This window comes from Anopheles maculipalpis, chromosome 2RL (genome assembly GCF_943734695.1).
Source record: "Anopheles maculipalpis chromosome 2RL, idAnoMacuDA_375_x, whole genome shotgun sequence".
NCBI classification, from domain to species: Eukaryota; Metazoa; Arthropoda; class Insecta; order Diptera; family Culicidae; genus Anopheles; species Anopheles maculipalpis.
This window is the reverse complement of record NC_064871.1, coordinates 84,788,830-84,812,892: the sequence shown is the minus strand read 5'-3', so window position 1 is coordinate 84,812,892 and position 24,063 is coordinate 84,788,830. Positions and strand designations below refer to the sequence as shown.

General features: G+C 42.8%; 2 protein-coding genes across 2 annotated transcripts in view; one reads left to right on the top strand and one right to left on the bottom strand.

The window, feature by feature from the left end:
• The window catches only part of LOC126568604 (elongin-C), a 589,072-nt gene that overhangs the window by 344,026 nt on the left and 220,983 nt on the right, over positions 1-24,063 (bottom strand). The gene's annotated exons all lie outside the window — the stretch shown is intronic.
• LOC126567713 (fat-like cadherin-related tumor suppressor homolog) overlaps positions 1-24,063 on the top strand; it is a 126,182-nt gene that overhangs the window by 92,956 nt on the left and 9,163 nt on the right. The window contains 7 exon segments of the mRNA XM_050223972.1: positions 2,870-3,239; positions 3,335-4,770; positions 4,852-5,835; positions 7,381-7,564; positions 20,799-21,035; positions 22,552-22,752; positions 23,110-23,510. Coding sequence (XP_050079929.1) covers positions 2,870-3,239; positions 3,335-4,770; positions 4,852-5,835; positions 7,381-7,564; positions 20,799-21,035; positions 22,552-22,752; positions 23,110-23,510 — 3,813 coding nt within the window.

The following is a 24,063-nucleotide window of genomic DNA, read 5'->3' as shown; positions in this document are numbered from 1 at the left end:
GAGTTCCATATGTTTGGTGGATGCTGTTTCAAGCTCTCAAAAAACATTGTAACTTTTATCTTGAACAACAAAACCTTCCTGTGGACAGTAAGCATTGTTAGAAGAGTTGGGAATGCTAGAGCGCTCATGGCTTGGTAATGTTTACCGAACCTTAATATCAATGACTGTGTGTATTCTCTCCCTCGAAATAGGCATCTGCTCTACGTGAACGACCTCAAAATTTACCTCCTTGGGAGTTCGTCAGCTGATTGTTCTTCTATACAATTTTTCCACAATAGTTCCACGACAGTATGGTCAAGCCATACATGTTGACTATGTTATTTCTAAGTCCAACAAATCCTTGGGTCTGATTCTTGGACTTCCCACCGAACTCAGCGACCTTCTCTCTCTCTGAAGGCCTTGAGCTGTTGCTGAATCCGATCCACTCTAGACTACTCCACCGTCGTCTGGTCTCCTACAGGCTCAGGCTACGATGGCTAGACTGGAGTGTCTGCAGCGAAAATTCGCCCGAGTAGCTGTGTCCGTTGCTTCCTTGCTGCTGTATGCTTCCCTTCTATTTATCTACGTGATGGACCTCCGCTACACATCCCATTTCGCCACTCGCGATATGATTCAATCGAACCGAACCGAACCGAAAAGCGATCTAGCATTTCAAAAGTTCGTACCTCCTGTTCATTAAATGATATTTTCAAAGCATACTTTGTTATATCTTATAAAACATTTTCTAAACGTCTTTCTTCAAATATTCATCATGCCATACCAAGAAATCCTTGCGATTCATTTCCGTTTCATTTCTGGTGCTTTTTCCGCGACCAAAAATAAATTGAAAACGAGGTTAAGATCCGACATCTTTACGGCGATCGTAAATCGGAACTGCACACATTGCAACCTGCTCAAAATGCATTGACTATGAAATGGAATTCTATGCATACCTAAACCAGCTCTCACACAACAATTCGCAACACCGCTAAGAATGCTCTTGCCTTGCGTCATAAACCACTTTTTATCCCTCATTCTTATCTAACGGTGACAATTTACAGACCAGGAAGGTGTACACTACTTCCCAGGAACCTGGGAACAAGTAAACGGATTCAATTGTCGCAAATAAAAAGCTTACCATATAAATAAGACAATATTTGCAAAGTGTTCCGCTTTCCCATTTCGGTTCCACGCAGACAACAGGAGTCGACGCCCTTCTCAGTTGGAGTTGAATGTTAAAGTCCTCTTTTGCTATTCCCGAGGCGGTGAGGATGGTTGAAATATGCAATTTCGTCGCAGTACTTTTTTGTTTTCAATCCGCAACATGGACTCGCTGACACCCGGGTGAGACAATATGCATGCCGAAACCCGATCCCAAAGGGCTAAACGCGTGGAACGTGATGTATTCCATTATACGCTTCCACCAGCACCATCACCAACTGCCTAGGCGGTGAAATGATGTCACTTATGATTTTATGTTCGTCCGATGACGGGAGAGCAATCTACTCACCCTCAGCCATCTGGCTGGTGTCGGAATGGCACGGTTGACATTCCACCAAGAATGCCTTTAAGGTTTCGTTGGTACACGATATAGTGTGAGGGAAGAACCAAACAAAAATCCTCGGAAAACCGTAAGTGCCTTACCCATCCCAGCACCGAAACGAGTGCCGGAAGAATATGTTACCACCGTGAGTCGTCGAGAAAGTCACATACAAAAGTCATAAAAGGAAAATGCCTTGTCTCGTTGGTGGCCGCACGGGAAGTTTTTTTTCCCTTTTTATTTGTGCGCTTGTAACACTCATACACACTGGGATGCTGTATTCTTCAGCGGGAAGTACGATATAAACACGCGCAAATAGCATATTACGGGTTACTGGTTTCAAGGGTGAAGAGCAGTAGGAAGTAGACTTGGTATAGAGCGGAGCGGCAGGAAGCGATGCAAAGTCAACTCAATCCTGAAGGAGTATGGCGTCGAATGTCAGGACACTCCGGTTGTACGACACAACACCCACGTATGTGTAGTACCGGTAACGACGATGATGACGAATGACTAGCGGCTGGTTCGTTATCCATTCCCATCCGTTAGAATCCCGCACCGGTGCTGAGGGAAAACATCATCAGCGGGAACGGAACCGCATATAGTATGTAGCAGACATTGAGCTGCTGGGCGGAGACCGGCCAGCCAACGCAAAAAAAAAAAAACAGACAAAACCCTCGCACACACTCGCACATGCACAAATACACTCGATGGGGGTGTTAAATCTTTGCCGGCAACGATATATTTTCTCGCGTTGTTTTCCACATCCACGTCGGGGAGATTGTGCCGGAAGGTGGTGGTAGCAAAACGGTGGAGCAAAAGGGGATAAAAATTGACTCGAGTGAAAACGGCAAGGACTTGCTGGATAAATTCTATTACGCTGAAATGTTTGCTATTTGTTTGCGAATAGAATACATTTTCCGATATGAAGCTCACTGCACTCGGCTGTACACACAGTGTCTGTCGCCGAGTCGAGTTAGGAATTGACTTGAGTAAAAACAAACAGGATATGAAAGAGAATGTATCAATTTAGAATCGCAATTTTGTCGAGCTTACTTGACGTAGTTGGAGGCAAAAGGGGACGAGTGAAAGCTGTTTAAAAATATCACCTTCGTCAAGTATTGTGTGTGGGGACTTCAAAGGAGAAGAGTCACTTAAGACTACATAGCTATGCGAAAGCTACATTTGAATCAATACTTTTAAAAATGGACTTAGACACGCTTCCTTGAATAATTGATGTACTAATGTAGAGCTCTTTTAAATTTGAAATTTCTAGCTATTCTATAACTCCCTTTATGCAAGAAAGACGCTGATGTATGTTGTTTGATTTTGCCATCCTCCCCCTCCTAACAGGTACTCGCAACGGATCAAGATATCGGTGAGAATGGTCGTGTGACTTACTCGATCAAACCGGGTCGGGGGAAGGCGAAGAAGTTCCGCATCGATCCAGACACCGGTGTCATCTATGCGGCCCGAACCTTCGAGGTGGACACCGAGTATGATCTGCTGGTACGGGCGGAAGATCATGGAGTGCCTAAACGATCACAGCAGGCCCGAGTGGTTGTTGCTGTTGTCGGTGTACCGCTAGAGTCTGAAAATGCTCCGGTGGTGAAAACGGGCGATCAGCACGTCGAACTGACGGAAAGCGATGTGCCTGGATTTCTGGTAACACTAATACAAGCATCCGACGTCGATGGAGAGCAGCTGTGGTATGACATTATCGGTAAGTTTAGATACATTTGATGTATCCTGATGTCCTTGTCCTAACTAGAGCTATGTTCTTACTGTATGTATGGTATGAAATTCTAAAATTAATAGGAGGTGATGAACGGAACGAGTTCTACATTGGCCGTGATAATGGTAATGTGCTGCTCGCAAAGTACCTCGATTGGGAACGACAGCGTGAGTACAACATCACGATCAGTATCTCCGACGGCGTACACACGGTCTACACTCAATTGTACATCTCCGTGATCGACATAAACGATCACCGGCCCGAGTTTACCGAGTCAGTCTACCGTGTAGACATTTCCGAAAATATCGAGGAAGGCATGGAAGTGCTTCAGCTACATGCTACCGATGAGGATGAGGATAAGAAACTTTTCTACAGTTTGCATGCCGCTAGAGATCCAGTTTCTTTGAAGCTGTTCCGTGTAGATTCCGTTACCGGTAGCATAGTGATGGCACATCGGCTCGATCGAGAAACGCTCGCAGAACACGTGCTGATCGTAATCGTAAAAGATCAAGGAACGCCAGCGAAACGCAACTACGCTACCGTCATCATCACCGTACACGATCACAACGATCACGCACCGGAATTCACCACCAAAATCGTACAGGGTAAGGTGTACGAGACGGCTGCAGTAGGCACACAGGTCGTACAGGTGTACGCAATTGATCGTGACATCGGAGACAACGCACAGATCACGTACACCATCGTCAGTGGTAACATCGGGAACGTGTTTGGTATCGATCCGAACATGGGTGTGATCAGTGTGGTGAAGCAGCTGGACATTAGCACGCTTTCTGAGTACATGCTACAGGTGAAGGCTACCGACGGTGGTAAGCCAGCGCTTTCCTCCCAGATTCCCGTTCACATAATGATCAGCATGGCGGACAATGCACCGCCCCGCTTCATATCGGACGATCCGGCGGCAGAAATTTACGAAAATCTTCCAATCGGAACGTTTGTGATACATCTGGAAGCTAGAAGTACCTCATCGCTGCTGTTCCAAATCATCGGTGGCAATGTGGGTGATATGTTCTTCATCAATCCTTCGACCGGTGTCATCACGACGAAGGATTTGCTTGACTACGAGCACACCAAGTTCTACAATCTAACTGTGCGGGCAACAAACATGGCGTCAGCGTCAGCTACCTGTTCGGTCGTTATAAACGTGCTGGATAAGAACGATAACGTGCCGTACTTTGAGCAGCAGGTGTACCGTGGCGAGGTTTCGGAAGCTGCTCCGATAGGTTCGCTGGTCTTGACACTGTCGGAATCGTTGGCACAAAATGCGAACGTTAGTACAGGCAGTGCTATAACGGGCAATCACAACCATCTCGTGAATGCTTCCCTGCCGTTGGTTATCCGAGCTAAGGATGACGATTCGGGACTCAACGCACTGCTGCACTACGATATCTTGGATATGCTTCCACGGCGGTACTTCCACATCGATTCGAGTACCGGTGCCATTAAGACGATAATGTTTTTGGACCACGAAAAGATTCCGTTCTTCAGTTTTCACGTAAAGGTAAGTAATGAGCGTGTGTGCAGTTAAAATTATAGTTACAACACCTCGTGTCTTCCACTTTTATTTTTCCCTTTCCATTAGGTAACTGATCTCGGCAAACCTCGTCTAACGTCGGAACTAACGGCGGAAGTTCGCATCAACATTACGGATGTGAACGATTGTGCACCTACCTTCACTCAGAATGAGTATAATGTAACACTTTTGCTGCCAACGTACGCAAACGTGGCGGTACTGCAAGTTAACGCAACCGATGAAGATAGCTCGGAGAATTCCACCCTTCGGTACGACATTATCGAAGGCAATCGAGACGGTGTGTTTGCTATCGATGCCACAACCGGTATCATCACGACGCGAGACGTGGAAAGCATTGGTACCTCGTACCGGTTGGCTGTTCGCGTCTCGGACGGCAAGTTTGCCAAGGTGGCACAGGTAAATGTCAATGTGGAAACGTCTGAAAATTCCGGACTCATCTTCCAGCGGCCTACGTACGAAGGTTCCATCATGGAGAACAGTACCAAAATTAGTACCGTAGCGGTAGTAAACGTGCTTGGTTCCACGCTGAACGAACACATCGAGTTCAGCATCCTCAATCCAACCGACATGTTCCAGATTGGGCTAACGTCTGGAGCGATTCAAACCACTGGCCGTAAGTTTGATCGGGAGGTGCGCGATAACTACGAGCTAATTGTGGAGGCTCGCTCGCAGCAACCGGACCGTGAAAAACCACGCGTTGCGCACGTCATCGTGAACGTTACCATACTGGACATCAACGACAATTGTCCAATGTTTGTGAACCTGCCGTACTACGCTGTTGTTTCGGTAGACGATCCACGCGGTTCGGTCATTACGAAAGTGCATGCGCTCGATCTGGACAGCTTCGAGAATGGTGAGGTACGGTACGAGATGAAGCGTGGCCATGGGGAACTGTTCAAGGTGGATCGTAAGACGGGCGAGGTAACGCTCAAGCAGACGCTCGAGGGACATAACCGCGACTACGAGCTGCTGATATCGGCGTACGACGGTGGCATCACACCCTGCTCGACGGATGTTACCGTACATGTAAAGGTAAGATTTCGTTTCCCCTTACTTCCCTCCATCACAGCGAATCATATTCGTTCGAGCACATTGAGTTGGTTCAATCGGTTCATTCATGTCTTCTCAAGAATGGTGAAATTGGGGAGTCTAGATTGCCCAAACATGCAGACCCTAATAAATCAGGAAGTTTTTCAAGAGGAACCTATTACCGTTTTCCATAACCTCAATCCATCCCAAAGCTGAGGCATCTCCGGAACATAGAGCAACAACATTGTGTCTGCCCCGGTTGTTGAGGTTATGTTTCTCTTTCCGTCGTCCTTTTTTCATCCATCCAGTCCGGACACCCTTCCGGGCTTCTTCTCGGTTAGAATAACATTTTGTAGCATATCCTAAGTGGCATGCTGTATTTTTTGTGTATGCCTCGTTCCTTTTCTTCAAACCCTCCAGAAGTTTCACAAGCTTCATGAATCATGGACGTGTTCACACGTCCATTGGCTACGGATGGACAAACAATCCTTTTTTTTCTGTGCAGCTCTTGTAGTGTACAACAACACCGTATCTTCACTACTCCGGCCGTTGCTTATCATCACACTAGAAGGTACGCTTCCGGATTTGGCAGCGACCTTTTCATCAGGTCGGAAACGATCAACCATTCGAGCGGTTCCGAGTACCCGTGCCCTGATAGCACAGTTATGGTTCCGTAAAAGACTACTTGACTAAAGAAGAACAACAAAAAAAGATGGCAAAGGTGTATGGTGGCTTCTACTAAAAAGGAGCGAACCTTCAACCGTGAGGATAGTAACATTTCGTTCGCTTTTGATTGAATGCAATCATTAATCATGGTACATCCTGCCTATAGTCCGATGCTGCATTAAGGAACCTATGAATAACATTCACCCATTTCCTTTTGCCAATGGCCGTCCGCAAGATATCATGCGCCACACCACATTCACCTTTTGCGTTTTGTTCCGCAAAGTGTGCTTCATTATTTCTCGATGGTGCACGACACGGACAAATTTATCATTTGGATTAGGAAGACGAACTCCCCTATCGGATTAGTTCTTGCGGTGCTTCAGGTGCCGGTTGAATGGTCAGATTTGTCTAGGAAAGGTGTTTATTGTTCGTGCAAGTTTATCTTCTAGAAAAGACACTTTAAGCACGCCTTTTTTTATTACGAAAAGGACTTTAATGTCCTTTTGTGTCAGGATGCCCAATGGCAATTTTCAAAAGCATTCAATTTAGCATTATCTTCTGCTTTAAATTATTACCGGTCCATGAATTTGCATATCATTTGCATATGTCCAGCGCAGCAATAAAAAAAAACCTGAGCTCCATCTGGAGAGCCTTCACCTAAATTCTCCTTTTCTACTTGGAACAACTGACGCGCACCTGCGTTTTTTTTTTTTTTGCCGTGTGACCAACTGACCCAGCTTACGGTACCGATCATTGAATTCAACTTAAACATGCTCCGGAGTGCCGGAGTTCGATTGAATCCCCAGGGTTTTTTCCCTCCAGTCACATACCACCTATTGATGCCATATCTCGCCTTTTTCTGCTACTCTCCAACATACACAGGTGATAGATAAATCGATGCCGGTGTTCAGCAAGCAGTTCTACTCGGACACGGTTGCGGAAAACATTGAACTACACTCGCCACTGTCGGTTGCGATCCAGGCGGAGAGTCCACTTGGCAGGAAGCTGATCTACAGCATCGTGAAGGGCAACGAGATGGAGGAGTTTGCCGTAGATTTCAACACAGGTAAGTCACGATGCATACTGCGGTATGGTACCGAGCCCCTAGTTTTTCAGCTTTGTCGCACCCAAGATTGTTGGAGTTGGTGGAAGTGTACAAAGTGCGCTCGCACTCCCTTCCCCAAGTTGTCATCCGATAAATTAGTATTGAACCAGCGAAGGTTTTTTTTTTTTTTGGTCGTGTCGTGCAAAATTTGGATCCTTCGGTTCCCCGGATGCTGTGGGGCGAAAGGAAACGTTTCAGCATTCCTCAGCGGGCGCGCTCTCTGTTAGGTTCACCGATGCTGAAAGTGATCGAAAAATTAGGCAAAAAAAACACACAGTCAAAAAAGAACTCTTCTCGTGTCCAATGGCTCATTCGAATCCGGTTTCCGGTGGACGGAAACCAATGCACCATGCAACGGTGGTACCAGAACTGTTCCAGAGAATTAATTTCCTTGACATACCACATCCCGTCCAGCTCCAATGTTTTGGTGTGTGTGTGTTTCCTCGTCCAAGTTTTCCTTTTAAGCTATGTTCAAATTTTTTCACTGTTTTTAAAACGAGCTTCGACATGCCTGATACCTAACCGAAAGGCGCTTTTGTTCGAAGAGGATTTTTCTTTTCGTCTTTCTCTCTCAAAGACCATCTTTGTTCTAAGGTTTGTTTTCATCCTTTCGGTGTATCAGCAAAAACAAACCTTCTAACGTCGATTAAAAGCAATAGACAAAATGAAACACTCTAATTGCTGGTGGGACGGCGTTCTTTGTACGGCGGCGTCTTTTGGTAGAGAGAGAGTTTTTTGTACTTCTTTTGCCTCAATTTTTGGTTTTGTTTTGCTTCTGAGCACCAACTCGTCAAGTATCGTTTTGTTGGTCTCTGTTGTTAAGCTTTCGGGAGGTAGAATTTAATAAACTCGCTTCATCGAACAGTAGTTACATTTTTGTCCCTATCGCGTGCTGTCTGCCTTCGTCGTCTGATGTTCGCCTTGTGCGCCCCAAATTCTACACCGTGCTCCTGATGTTCCGTACCGAGCTAAATTCCTCACAAGTTTGAAGCTGTCGGAATGCTGTTGCTACTACTCCTGCTGCTGCTGCTGCTACTACTGCTGCTACTTCTACGATCCTTACGTCCTTTACGAAATGAACCAGTAACACCTAGATAGCGCACGATAAATGTTTCGCAGCGATTGAAGTTTCGGTGGAATGGCATTTTCTCTCATTGGAGATTTTTTTGTTTTATTTTCCAAAAAAAAAAAATCACCTCACTTTTATATTTTTCACTTACTTTTCAAAGAGGGGCCGGATTTTTTTCGGGACAAATATTTCACAACTTCGTCCGTACGTTTTTTTTTTTCCTTATCGTCACCATAGTTTTCTACGCTTTACAAAGTGAAGCAATCAAATCAAATTCACTTTTGTATGCTGTAACGGAAGTAAGGAACAAAATAGCTAATAATTTTCCTACAATTGCTAGCAAAATGGTGCATTTTTATCAATCCCTTATGGTGCAGAACTCTTACTTCATCATTGACGTCTACAAAACGAACGACACGCGACCAATATTTTCACTAATTGGCACCAGTGTACTAACGACGCCTAAATGTAGGCAATATAAAACCTTTTTCAACCAGTCCGACGCCCAGTACGAAAGTGGGACAGAGCCGAGTTTTACTGCGTTTCCAATTCCAGCACTAACTTCCGGTCATTATGAGATTAAGGTATCGCGCGCTATTCGGTCGTTTTGTTTTACTTGCCGTAGCGACTTCATGGAGACAGCTACCGCAACGTATTGAACCTGGTAGTCTGTGTTTTAGCTCACTGAATACAAGTACTGCAAATGGGTGTGGTTGTTGGTAACAGGCAACAAGCAATTAAATATTTTGTTTTGATGTCTGACTGTAGTTTGCTTGCAGGAATAAAATATTTGTGAGCAGTTATCACGCAGCTTTGAAATCATACAGGCCTGATATAATTGGGTCGTATTGCTGGGATGTTAGAGGAGTATCGTTATTTATTTTCATCACTTTGGATTTAGTTTGGATTTATGATACGAAGCTAGCTCAATGGCTAGTAAATACAATAAAAATATAGTTTATTTTACCCAAAGTGAACTAATGCGGAAGTATTACTTCTACATTGTGAATCATTTAATTTGCCCTTAAATTTTTCCTTCATAAAGGAACTTGTGACAACAATCGATTGTTAACAAAAACAATAAAAATGCTACTTGCATACATTTGGGTGCTTTGAATCACTGCACCCTATATATCAAAATTTCCTCCGCAGGATTGTTGCCCACCAAAGTCAATTATTTATTAAAATTTCAATCAGCACAGTTCCCTACATTTCCCATCCAAAGGTCAATTTTAAAGAGCTTTAGTTTATCAGCTTTTTCATCGAAACGAATTGTGATTAAATTGGTTTCGATTTTGAAAGCTTCTTCCAAACGTCCATAATTGAGACGCTTCTTTCAGGAGGTAAAAGTTCATTACAGCAATTGAAAATGCATTTCCAAACACGGATCGGATGTGTGCGTGTGATGCACATCGTGCGAACCAATCACGACTTCAGTTTGACCTTTACATGTGCGCTAGGTTGAAAACGTTCGACTCACTCTGTTGCTAAAGCAGTCAGCGTTCGATTGCTGTTCGAACTATTGAAACGAAATGCCAAGGATTTGACCTTTCTTTTCTTGCAACATCTTTGCCACTTTCGGTGTGGAAGCGTTTGTGTGTTCTATTGGACCTAATTGAAGCTATTGGAATCAAATTATATTGCTCCGAGAAAGGCATCTTGCAGTGAACCTTATCCAGAATTCACTTTGCAAAGAAAGAAACAAACGAACTGGTCCAGTTTTCATCGTCAATTTTAGGTAATCAAATGAATGCGTTGTTTGTGTATCAATATCTATTTTAAAACTATTAAAAGCTTGAATGTGCGAAACACACGACTTTGCATTCAATTCAAATAGTGCAAAAATAAATAGCTTCTCGAAGCACATTCTTTCATGGCATTGTGTAATAAAAATTCTTCCTTCGGGAGGAATTAAATTTGGTTCCCTAGCTTTTCTTCACTTCTCTTGCTTGCTTATTTTGAGTGATTATGTTCTGCTCCAGCTATCTTTGAACAGCATCTAGCAACTAGCGACTTATAAAGGAGCCAGCAGGAACATGACTTTGTGCAGACCTACGCACCATCGCGCTAGTTGCCTTCGTTCGTGATTCCGTAACAATGTCTTATTTTCCGGTTAAGTTGTTTCGCTCAGCCTTACGGAACCGAATCAAAACAGCAATCAAAACATAGAAAACCTTCCATCCCACAAAACCGTGACTTTCCGCTCTTTTGCCTTTAAATCGTTGTTGGTTCTGTTTGTGCAAATCTTTCGCAAGGATACGAGGGCCAAGAATATCACTCCGGAAATGTAGAAGATAAAAGAACTCTTGAGCAAAAATACGCGCACACACACACACAAAAACATCCACATTGGTCAGCCTAGTGACCAAACGATAGAAAAATTCGATGTTGAGGCTAGACGCACAGGAAGGATGGAAAGCTTTCGCAACAACTGACAAACAATATCGTATCGTTTGTTCCGGTCTGTAGACAGTTTGAAAGATTTTTTTGTGGAGTAAAAAGGCGGAAAAAATTCTTTCCGTCGATAAGATACTCTTATCAAAATCAATTTATGTGACAGATCAGTAAACCGCATCGATAGTGATGGGAAATTTATGGTCACGCGTGGGAAAACTGTCGTTGAAACCATGCAATGTGGTTTATATTAAACTGTTGAACCGTTCATTTATTACTCCCGTTACTGCAATCATCAAAGTAAGGTGAACAGTGCCAAATTGGAAAATAAATTTCATATATATGGGCGGGATCTTGAAAAATGCTTAAGTAATAAGGATCATTTTGACCAACTGATTGCATAACTTTTGGCGGTTTTGATGTCAACTTTTTTATTGATAATGCAACATTTTACTTGCCACTGGTGACATACGCATTAATTTCCTCCTTAACTGAAATTGTCTTAAAATTTCTTCCTTATTACCAAACTTTCTCCTCTAATTGAAAAATGTTACGAGCAACCTTGTTGATTAGCACAACTTTAATACAATTCGGTACAAAATGCTCTATTCCTCCATGCGAAGCATCTACCTTCGGCTAATGAATTCCAACCAGAATGAATTGTATCCCGTTCCAGGGTGTAATTATGGCATGGATATTCTAGTTTCTTTTTCTAATACGCTATAACCGTGTAAACACTTCAAAGACGCATTCCATCTACAATTAGCACCGTACGTTGGCTCGGCACAGACAGGGCAACCATTGCTCGGCCACATTTGACTAACGGTATGGGCAAACAATTTCCCAGCGAATGCACATTTCTTTCACAAGGTGGCACGAGCTATTCGCCATCGGAATGTGCCATAATTAAAATCCACGGTATAGGATTTGGTCGAGATTGGTTTGTTTAACTTGGAAACAATAACATCAACACCATCACTATTAACGATTACTAGCAGCAGCAGCAGCAGCAGCAGTAACAACAGCATCATCATCAAAGCTGCATTTCTCAGTAAGCAAAACATAAACGTACGCGCTAATCTTACGGTCGGCAAAGCAGAATGCTTCCGGGCAAGATTAATTATGTTTACATACCTTCTCTAGGGCCCCGGTTGCGATTTCTGCGACCGTATAAACTAGATTAAAACGAGCACTTATTGCATACATTTAGGCGTACATGCGGCAGAGTTTAAAGTATTCACACTAAGTGCTCGTTTCATGTTGCCGTATCAAATTGGGCGAATATGGACGGTAAAATACTGTCCGAAAAGGTATTGGCAATGGAAAAGTTTTGCATTACATGCTGTAATTGGATTTTCGTAGCTTTATTTTCATTCCGTCCTCTAGCGGGGAAATTGATACATCATTCACACATAATGCTTTGCATATAAATATAGCCCGTATCATAATAAAGTGATGTTCCCTAGCGAAGCGAGAGGGAGAAAGAAATGTCCAACAATGGTCGTAATTTCAGCGTTTTTGTGTTGGAATGTTTCCGGATGTTTCACGGCCTCATCCGTTTCCGCATATCAATCGGTACAGGTGTAATGGTGCTCGGTCGGTTTTTTTTTTTGCTCATAGGCCACACTGCTTTCAATTGTTGCTGATAAAAATTTAATATTATATTCATGTTCCGTGCTTGCAAACACACCTCACCAAATAGTGCACATGCAAATTCTTTCCACGCTTCGGGTGTACGGTCGGGTCCGCGCGGGTATTTGATCCGTATTTATAGCATTACAAGCGCATCGCAGAAGGACAGTGGCTGCGAATGCGGACACACCCATCAACAACATGTTTTTCATCCCATCCGATGCCAAATGATTATTCCGTTTTTCTATATTTTTCTCACGCTCTTGCCTTCCTTCTCCATCGTGTCCGCACACAAGCTCCGGACAGTACCAACGGACCATGTGAGTATCGTTCAAGCAAACAAAATGTTAAGCAGGGCAAACAGCAACAAAAAATGAACACTTTAAGCATCAAATCCCACTGTACTGCTTGTGTCGTGTTGTGTCTTTGTGTTATGTTTTAAAACCTTTCGATGTGTTGTGTCCTAGCTGCATAGTTTTGTGTCGTGTATTATTCACATGTGTGTTTTTGTTTCCCTAGCCTCACTCCTGCTTCAGTATAATGCTCACAGTGCACTAATATGCTTATCAAAGTGTTCACTTGCTGCACAGATTCGTTGTAACTGTTGCATTACTATTTTCGCACAACGAAAAAAATTCTCTACGTGAAATTGCTGCTTGCCGTTTTAGCACATATTTTTTTATCTTTTTTTAGCGCTCCATTTCATTTGATACACAATGTTCAAGTGTGCACATATTGTCGGTTGCTCGTTTTTTTTTACTGGCCTTTTTCTAATCGTTTTTAAGCCACTCGTCAACAAAATACATTAATTTGAGGCACATTGCATACAGTTAGGGGTCATAAACATTCTGTGTGGTATGAAAACTAGCTTCAATTGTTATAATTGTTTATTTTCCATTTAACCAACTATTTTCAGCACAACACTAGTTCAATAATACATTGAAATTAATTCACCAATTTATTTTTTAACTCATTCAATCATTTGCTAGGCATATAGAATTTTGTTCTACGAACAATATTTTTATAGAGAGTATGGTATGTTTTCCTCACTCATGCACAATTTCTCAGTACAACTTGTTCAAAATTTATCTTTCCCATAAAAACAAACCGATATACCCTTCAACATGTATCACGTACAATAACTTCAATTTAACTCGTACGCCTCAAACTTCATTTCTCTTTCGTTTCTGTGTTTACGCATTCATTATTTCCATGTCACACCAGCACAACCTAAAACATCGTCCCCAACGAGACCTGTTAGTTGAAAGTTTATCAAACCGATTCTTAGCAGCGTGTCAAAAATGTAGAGGCACAAAAACAAGAACTTTAAATCAAAATTCATTTCCATTATCCATTTTTGATGGAAAATTGCATAAATTATTTTGGACCTCGCGTCATGCTTCTCACCTTCTATACAATGCGCTCGCGGAAACGAGTTTTTGAGCTCAGGAAAGTATAGCTTTGACTTTATTTTAAACTCAATTCATCGTTACAGTGTGTCACGCACTATTGCCTTTTGGATGATGTTTTGGATTTATAAAAAAAAAATCCAACCCATTTCATGTCTTTTCAAAATCTATGTGTGAGTTTGCGTCTCTCTACTGATGGACTTTTCCCGGAACGATGCAATATTATTTCACTATGGCTTGTTCACCCTTGCTGTACTGCACAACTTTATCTTTCAAATGGTTTTCTTTTTGCTCATCGGTTCAACCATGTTATTGGTTCTAACGAGAGCATAGAGCATATTTGTGCCGTAGGATTCGTGTCCTTTTGCTTGTGTCGTAGTCACGCACACCGTGTTTCAAACGAACAAACAAAGCAAAACGAAATTTGCCTAACAAACTCGGGTAAAGGTGTTGAAATATTCAAACTAAGGCTGGTCCAGCCTCACGCCAAAGCTTCTATCGCAACCAAGGGTCGGATATGAGCAATGGAGTTGGCGAGTTATCCACACGTGCAGGCAGGCACCATGGTGTGCTAGTTTTTCGTGCAACCCCGTCGTCATCGCATTTATTTTCGAACGTCGGTAGCTTTCGGTGGTTTACGATTCGATACGAGATCGGAAAAGATTTTTAGTAGAGAGTTGCTATTTTATTGACTGTTCAACAATTTTGGAGATATAAGGTGCCCGAAGAATTTTTGATTAGTTTTGAGGGCTCACAAACTGTAATTAAAAATGGTTACAAATTCATTATAATTCTAGGCCTAGGTCTAGGTCTAGGCCTGCAGTCCTCCAGCCAACGGGGTCGCTGCACTCCTTTACGCCTCGTGTCGAACGGGTCGCTGACGAGCACCTTCTTGGTGGTTTAAGAGTCCGGCATCCTCATCACGTGCCCCAGCCATCGTATCCTGTCGGTCTTTGCTACCGTCAGGTTGTCCGGTTCTCCGTATAGCTTAGCTAGCTCGTGGTTTATCCTTCTCCTCCACATTCCATGCTCGAACACACCGCCAAAGTTCTTAGCACCTGCTGTTCGAAAATGGCGAGTGAATCAGCATGACCTCACAACATACAATTGTATACTATCTCATTTAAATTTTATTCTTCTGGGCTGAACAATTATCTAAGTCACACTGGCCGTCGAATGGCTTACTACACTTGCTGACACCCCTTAGCCGGTCCGGATGGGATTGGTAGTTCAGCCCACCGGTGTGAGAAACGGTGCCGTTGTCGCCCTACAACTGGGCCGTCATAATTTTATATTTTATATATAAAATATCGTAAAATTGTTGGAAATACTTCTCAACTGTAATGCAAAATAAAATCAGCAACTCAACAACTTACTTGTAAACCTGATAAACTTCAAAAAACCAAACCAGCCCAACAGTTCCCAATGCGTGGAGCTATTGTAGCGCGAATCCGATAGTGCACTATGGCCAAACTAATAGGATGTATTGTGTCCACCGGAGGTTGTTGTTCACGTTAGTAACCCCGATTGTTCCACGATTCAAAAATTTTTATAAAATCGCACACTGTTAAACTCAGCCCGCTGAAACCACTATCCGGCGCGGCAATATTAAATCATCGATGAAAAATAATTCTCACCCTATTCAGGCGTCCAATACACGGAACTCTATGCACCTACCACCAAACACCACTATCGAAAAGGAAGTCCTTTTTCCACCCTTTTTTCAGTGTTAGGGGTTTTTTTTTCTGCAAGCTCACCATTGTGCGATTTTATGATCCTCGGGATTGCACCGGAATTAACTTTTCCTGTCCAGTTTGATGGGGACCGTTAGTTCGCCGAATGCGGCATTGTGCTTGCAAATATTTTGTTTTTTTCGCTCCTCCAAAGGTATTATCGCGTGCTGACAAACCGTGGTTTAGTGTGGCACACACAGTTGAGATTTGGCGGGGGAAAGCATTTCCATTGCCCCTGCTAACTGAAACATATCGCACGAAAGCTCACACGTTCGCAATAGGAATGTGTTCGATTGAAAGTAAGCTTTTCAAAGTGTACTTAAATGTTTTGAATGTACAACAATGGAACAGTAAAGAAGCAGATTTAGCCCAAAAAAAAAGGCTCTTTGTTTATAATATTTATTTCTTTGCTTAGTTCGGTATTCGGTATTGGAGTTCGTTATAGTAAAACGAACAAAAGCTCGTGCTATAACAACGATCGACGGTAGTAAAATCAAGCCGCTCTGTTATCAGCATTCACCCATTGCGCAAATATGTATTTATGCGTTTTCTTTCTTTCCGTTTGAATTTGCTGATTTTCGAGGGGTTTTTTTTCCTGATGCCCCATCACGAAAGTGTTTTCGGTGTGAAAATGATGGCGATCAGTATTGGAAAAACGCGTGTTCCAGTGTAGAAATCGGTGAAAGGCACACAGGAAAAAAGAAAACCAGAATACGTAACGCAGAACCTTTCAAAAAGCCCTTAAAATTGGAATCATTTGAACCGGTGGGGGGCAAATCGGGCAAAAACCATGAAACGGACGCGAATAATAAAAGAACAAACAGAAAAATCTCCATCCAGAGATTTAATCGACATTCAAACGCAGCCCCACGTTCTGCCAGCCGTGCGGTGCGTAGAAAATCGATGCGTTTTACCTCTTGCCCGGTGTTTGCTTCCCCCTTCTACACACCCTTTGCCATGGTGGTAAAACAGACGAATGATTTCCTTTGATTGAAGCATTGTGTAAAAAGGCTGATATGCACGAATCCGGTGTAACACGGTGGGGCATTACCTTTAAAAAAAAAGGCCGGGAAAAGGGCCTCTATTTAAACTGAGGAAAATATATTCCAATATTCGAACAAAAGAAAGCAACCGAAACTCGCACACACTGATAAGAAAGAAGTTGTAGGTTATTTGGTGCGATGTTTGTGTATGTTTGCATAAAGCTGTACGTACGCTTGGCTGTTCGTTTGATGTGCAGTACGATCGGATTGATCACCTAAAATGGGTCGGCCGATTGGAATCAACTGGAATTTTTCGGTCGTATTTTGTGTGCTGTTTTCCACACGTGGTCTTTCACAGAGAGTATGAAAAATGGTCGTAAAATATTAAATAAACGAACAATTTTAATTACAATTTTAGGTCGTTTTATTACCTTTATCTCGCTCTTGATTATCAGGATTGAATCAAGAGCAAAGCGAGATTATCCTTCGATCGGTAGTGAAAATTACTTATTTTCCAAAAATCTGTTTTGAGCTCTCAGTCTATTAAATAAGGCAGACTATTTATGTAAAAATTATGGCTCGATGTCAATGTACAAGCTTATACAACCGATGTAAAGTCCATAAAAAAGAGAAAATATTTAAAATTGGTTTTTGGGTGCATAGAAGCGATATTTTCCCTTCTGTCTGTTATGTGTATAACCACTACAGTTCTAACCATTAAAATTGTAGCCCAATCAGTGATTTTTAATGACCAAGTAATGAACGGTTTTTGTGAAGGAAGTGAAGGAAAATCTGTCAAACAAATTGCAGAGGCTGTGAGGTGGCATATGGCCACAGTATAGCGCATGAAACGTATTTTCTTCGATGGTCAACGTCCCAGAAAACCATGGAAGTAGACATCTGCTGTAAAACGCCCCTTAATCATGGATCCAAGTTTTACGGTTAGAACGATCAAAGTTTTTGTTGAATATTGTTCAAGAAAAAGTATTCGATCGTCATGTTCTCTGGTGAGCAAAAATTTCACCATCGATCGATTTAAGATCATTCCGAGAAGATAAAGTTAAAGTTCACAAGTTACCTGCCGGAGTTATGGTTTTCGGAGCAGTTACTTCTAATGGATTAAAAATGCCTTAATCAAACCTGGTTTGAAGATGAATACCGATATCAGTTTAAGAATTTGTAGAAAAAGGATCCTACCTTGGATCGATGAGACTGAAGAGCAGCCCAGGCTTAAACCCCCTTGATTACGCGTTGTGAGGGAATGTTCAGAAAAACCCCTGTTTTAATTCTCACTCCAGCATTGATGTCCTGAAAGCCTGTACTACTTAAAATTGCAAAATTTTGTGATCGTGACATGAAGGTAACGCTACTAAAATCGAAAGGAAAATGATGCTCGTAAGCAACTCGTATCAATATTCTGATACAAAATATCTGACGTTCGAATGATTGATAAGAGCGATGAGAAATCCTTTGTTCCTCTATTCCTCTAACTCTGACAAGCACACAGCAGAAAAGTTTAATTTCCTCCAACCGATGCAAAGTGTCCCATAGCGTGTCCACTCATTAAAATAACTTTCATAAACATTATTGGTACCAGAGGCACCAGCTAAACATACACTCGGAAACTATCCGAAATTGTCAAACAAAACTAGTGCAAACTGATTCAAGGATCACTAAATTGCAATCACTGCCCGGACGCCCCATTTGGATTACGTGCGGACGAATTATCGGCTGTTTCTAATTTATTTCCGGAAGCAGTTGCTTTAAATGGCTTCCCAGATCCACGCTTCTATCGCCAAAAAGCCGGTGTTCCGGTGTTCAAACAAAACCAAAATTTCAATTTCGGGATATTTTCGTACACAAAAACCGTCCAGCTGTAGGTCGATTTTGGTTTGTGTAATCACAGCCACGAATAGATGAAGTCAGGCGAGTTGTATAAGTTTGTTAATGTTAAAAATGTGCAAACTGTTTCTAAAATTGGATACTTCATGTTTGCTTAATGGCGAATACGAGTGCAACAGGCGTGTTGCATTAGGTTTTGCGTTGGAAATTTAGCAACCAATGCCAACCGAATCCCTTTCTTTCCACCCAGCCCAACAAAAAAATCCCCATTCTATTGTTCTAAACACACACTTTCCACGTTAGAGGAGAAAATCACGTACGCATTGGGTGGAAAAACGCCTGCCCGCCTAAAAGCATAGTGCAATCCATTATTTTCGAAGCGGTTTTGCGGAAAACTACCGAAAAACCCGTGCCTAAAACCGCAAACTATGCGTTTGCTATAATGATAATACATAAACACCTTCGGGTGGCAGCGTTCGTGTGCATGTTTGGTGAAACTACGCCGAAATAGAGTAGACGTTTGGGCTTGGGTCAGCGATTGCTCTGGCCGGGTTTAGCAAGGGGCTTAGGTTGATGATGGTAAAAATGGGAAGCAGGAAGAGAAAATCCGTACAGGAAGCATTGGGGCGACTGTTTCGGTTTGTGTGTGATGCGGTTCAATCGTGTCGCCGCAATCCGGTGGGCAAAAAGTTGCGTGTTCGGACACGGAAAACAATTAACAAACAGGATTCCTGTTGCCATCCTTTTTTGGCTTTGATTATGCAGATTTCAGCATGACGAATGTAGTGTTTCGCCGCAATTTAAATCATTAACTGTCTTTACCAACGATTGCTCTTTTGAAGGTCAATCGTCGTAATCATATAATCTAGTTTGTGTAACAGAAAAACTGTTTTTATTCTAACATAAGAGCGGCCAGGCCGTTTTGTTAACAGAAAATCAATAACACATTAACATAATATTCAAGCGTAATGAATTTTAATTTGAAAACTCGTATGGCTTAGCAAAAACCGGCACTTAGCATGCACTTAATTCATAAAATTTTTAGACTTTATTTAAAGATTCTTTAGATAAACTGTATCAATTTTCCTCCATGATTCGCACATAATTTTAAACATCAAAACAGTTATAAATTATTTTCAAAAATAAAGAATTGTTCACTATTACATACATCTAGGCGCTGCGCTTATGCATTTTTATTCACCTGTTTTTCGAAAACTGTGACCATCATTGCAATTTACCAGCTCACCTCACGCCCACTGCTTGCTGTTTTCAATTTAAAAATTCACTTTTATCGCTCAATTCCAAAGTGTGCCCCAGCGCCAATGGTAATGCATCCTGCTCTCAACACTTTATGGGCCAATGTTAATTTCCACATACTTGCTACTTATCTTACTTTTCATTTCCCTCGCTGCATGCGGTTTTACCGGAATGTGTGTGTGTGTGTGTGTTTGTGTGTGTGTGTGTGTGTGCGATATTTATTGTCGAAATACAATTTATTCTTTCACGATGATCAAAAATTCAAAAAGAGATATTTGCATTTTTCAACAGGCTTGCGAGCGAAAGAGGTTTCGCTGCGTTTATGCTCGTCCCATCCTTAACCACCTGCTTGTTACGTGTTTCTCTTTTTTTCACCACATTGCACCAACTTTCTCTCGCATGAAACCACCAAGGAAAAGTCACACATTCCCTCCTCACTCGCACCACCCGTTAGCCCTCCCCGATGCTCCAGCATGTCGCGCGAAATGGTTCTTTTATGTGTTGTGGTCTTGCAAAGTGGCATGAAAACGTATTGCACCTTCCTTCGCCTTGCCAAAATGGTCTGCTAAGAGACCGAGCAGCAAATAATCATCCTATAAAAAAGCACCGTACTGTGGCAAAAATTTTAATCTTAATATTTAATGTGTTTCTTTTGCCTGTTTCGTTTCATCTTCTTTGCTCTCGGCGTACCACGGCGTTCTGGTGAACCGTATTCTACAACGGCATCCACGATGCGGCAATGGTGATGATGATGATGATGATGATCACGATGATATCTTCCTTACGAACTACGCCAACCAACAACATTCTCCCGGATGTAATAAAATCGTACCTCAAACCACACTACGGTCCACAATGTACCGGCCATTCCTTCAGGTGCGATCTACGTGGTGGACGAGCTGGACTACGAGCGGCGCCAGAGTTATGAACTTTTAATTAGAGCCACCGACAGCGTATCGGGCGTGTCGGCCGAGGTACCGGTGTCAGTGCTGGTGCAGGACGTGAACGACTGTCCGCCGGAAATCGAGCAGGATAGCTACAACATCACCGTGTCCGAACGGGCACCATTCGGTACGGCCATTCTGAAGGTGCAGGCAAAGGATAACGACACCGGTAAGTCAAACCCGTACAAGATGTCCTCAGTAGATTGTTCCGGTAGTGTAGCGCTTTAGTGTGCATCTTCCCAGAACTTATCCTCGATCCAGTACGTGGCAAGAATTTTCCGCAAAAAAAAACTACGGCCGATAGATTGGATATTTCAGCATTCTTCTTTAGCAGGACTTTTTCAACAAATAATGGGCCCCTATTAGCCACTCGGAATGTCATCGCCTAGTACACGAACTTCAGTATGTCCCGAGGATTCCATTAGTTGGCTTAAAAAAAAGCGAAAACATGTCTAATAGTGTCCTTACAGTTGGGAGAGTCTATCCGAATATTTTTTTGCGTTTGGTTGTCTACTCACCGATGATTGATGAATCTCATCGTTCAAAATGACCACCGGGAGCGAATGATCTGCTCTATTATGATTGGCAGCTTCCAGGATGTTTGTCGGTAGCTCTGTATCACCGTATCGTCGGTATCCTCGGTTATTAACGTCAATTACAACGTTTCCATCGGTTTAGCACCTGTCCGAGAATTGATTTTTTTCATTCTCTTGCTTGCTGGATACATGTGAAGATGAAGCATCCAACCCAACTACTATATTGCAGGCTTAAAAGAGAGCAAGGAAAATTAAAATTGTTAAATTGTTTCAAAAGAATCAGATTTTTTACATAACAAGCCATTCAAAATTTAAGTCACTCATTATGTCTAGATTGGTTTCCGGGAAAGGCGACACTAAATTACTTTTAAATCGTCCTACTAAAAGCATCAGTAATTGCATCGTTATTTTTATCCAATGACCGTTTTCACATAAGTCATTTACCTTCATATGCTGTCAGCTATCATTGTTCACGTTTCAAATAAATCCTAAAGTGCCGAGAATCGTATGCGCCCAGCATCTCCACCGTTGTGAGCCAGTTCGGGTGACTTCTTTTATCACCATGTAATCATCATTACCGTACGGGTAGTGCCGGAGCATCATCGACATGTCGGTTCGGGTACTTATCTAATGAGAACCAGAGCGCCATCACTCTCTCGAACGCGCAACACCGCGCAATCCGAGATGGAGTAGGAAACGACCCACCGACAGGACTCTGAAGAACGGCACACTCGACCACGCACCACCATTACGTGTGAGGACGTCTTCCGAGGCAGAGTACTTGAGAGGTTGTGTGCTTACGAAATGGGACCAACCATTCCAATGTTGTTATACCCGTTTGTCGTACATGGTGAGCGTGGGGTGTCTCCTTCCGACACAGCTCTAGGCATCGTTACGTCCGTAGACACACAACAAGAAGCAAAAAAAAAAAAAAACTTTTTCCATCTCCTCCCCACGATTACAGCACAGAAACAGTGGAGCCACATGCTAAAGGATTCATTCAATCGTTTTTATTTGACGCCGCCTGCTCCGTTGGCGAAGGCGTCAAGGTGTTTTACTTGTACAGCGTTTTAATTAAGCATGTCGGCAGGCAAGACCGGTAACAAATTACTCACCACCCACCTCGCTGCATCTTCTCGCACCGCGCAGGCATCAACCAGGTAATCAACTACGCACTCCAGACAGATTCCAAAAACACCTCCGAGCACTTCCACATGGATCCGGCCGATGGGGTGATCTATCTGAAGAAATCGCTCGACCACGAAACGCTCAGCCACCATCACTTTACCGTCGTTGCGTCGGACAAGGGCGTGCCGAGTCTCAGCTCGACGGCACACGTTTGGGTGTCGGGTAAGTCAACGCCATTTGTTTTGATTTGATACAATTCTTTGGGCGAGGGAGTAGCAAGAAATGCAGACGAAATTAGACAAGACTTTTATGTTAAAGCAACATAACCAAGTGGTTTCGGAAATTCGAACAATTAAAAGTGTTATTTTTGTAAGTCATTTATATACCGCTACTAATTACAAAGAGTGTTTTACTCTGAATAAGCATACATTCAGGTCAACAGTTTGCAAGTTTTCCTTTCTGTAAATTAAACCGTTAAAGCTACTGTATAATATTTACTGCACTTTGAAACATGCTAACAATTCCACTCTGTTTCACCCTCCCCCGCTCTTTCTGTCTCTTTCGCTTCCCTCATTCTAGTCATGGACATGAACGACAATCCACCGAAATTCGAACAACCATCCTATTCGTGCGTCCTGTCCGAGCACGCGTCCCGCGGTCAGTTCGTAACGGTGGTTTCGGCCTCCGATCCGGATTACATCGATCACGATCGGCTAGTGTACACGATTGCCCAGGGCAACGAGCTGCAGACGTACGGTATCGATCCGGTTACCGGCATCATCACGCTGGTCAACATGCAGAACTTTGCCGAGAAGCATGTTTCCATCCTGAACGTATCGGTAACCGATGGCGTGTACACGAGCTTCACGCGTGTCAAAATCACGATCCTGCCGGCCAACCTGCACAATCCCGTGTTCGAGCACATGTTCTACGATGCGAAGGTGGACGAGAATCAGCTCGCTGGACGGCTCGTCACGACGGTAAGCATCCATCAGACAACGCATTCGAGAGTGTTTCCCCTTTTGGGGAAGGTTTTTACCCGTACAAAAAAAAAAAAAAACATGTGCCCTCCGGCAAAAGGGTGTATCTCATTTTCGGCTACCACCGTATACTAATTTATCTCAATTCACTTGCTGCGGTTTTGCTTGCTTACAAATCCCTGGCCTGTTCTGCCAGGGACGGCAACACAACGTTTGCTTTAATATATGTTAAAAGCTCCCGAATTCAAATTAGTACAACGGAAACAACGCGTGTTCTCTTGCCGACGTTTGAACTCGGTTTGTTTGAATAGAGTTTGGGGTTGGATTGGAGCTATACGCGGGGAAAAGCATAACACTTCCTGTGCGAACCGTATCGTGTACGGCAATAGAGAGTGAGTGGAACTTATACAATTGTTCTACGGTCTGCTTGGGACCAAGAATGATTAACCGTATGCAAAAACTAGAACATTCATTGGGGAAGTGTAAATTTTGCCTTTTTAACATTTAAAATTAAGATTGAAGTAAAACATTGATTTTAAATACACAAGGTGCA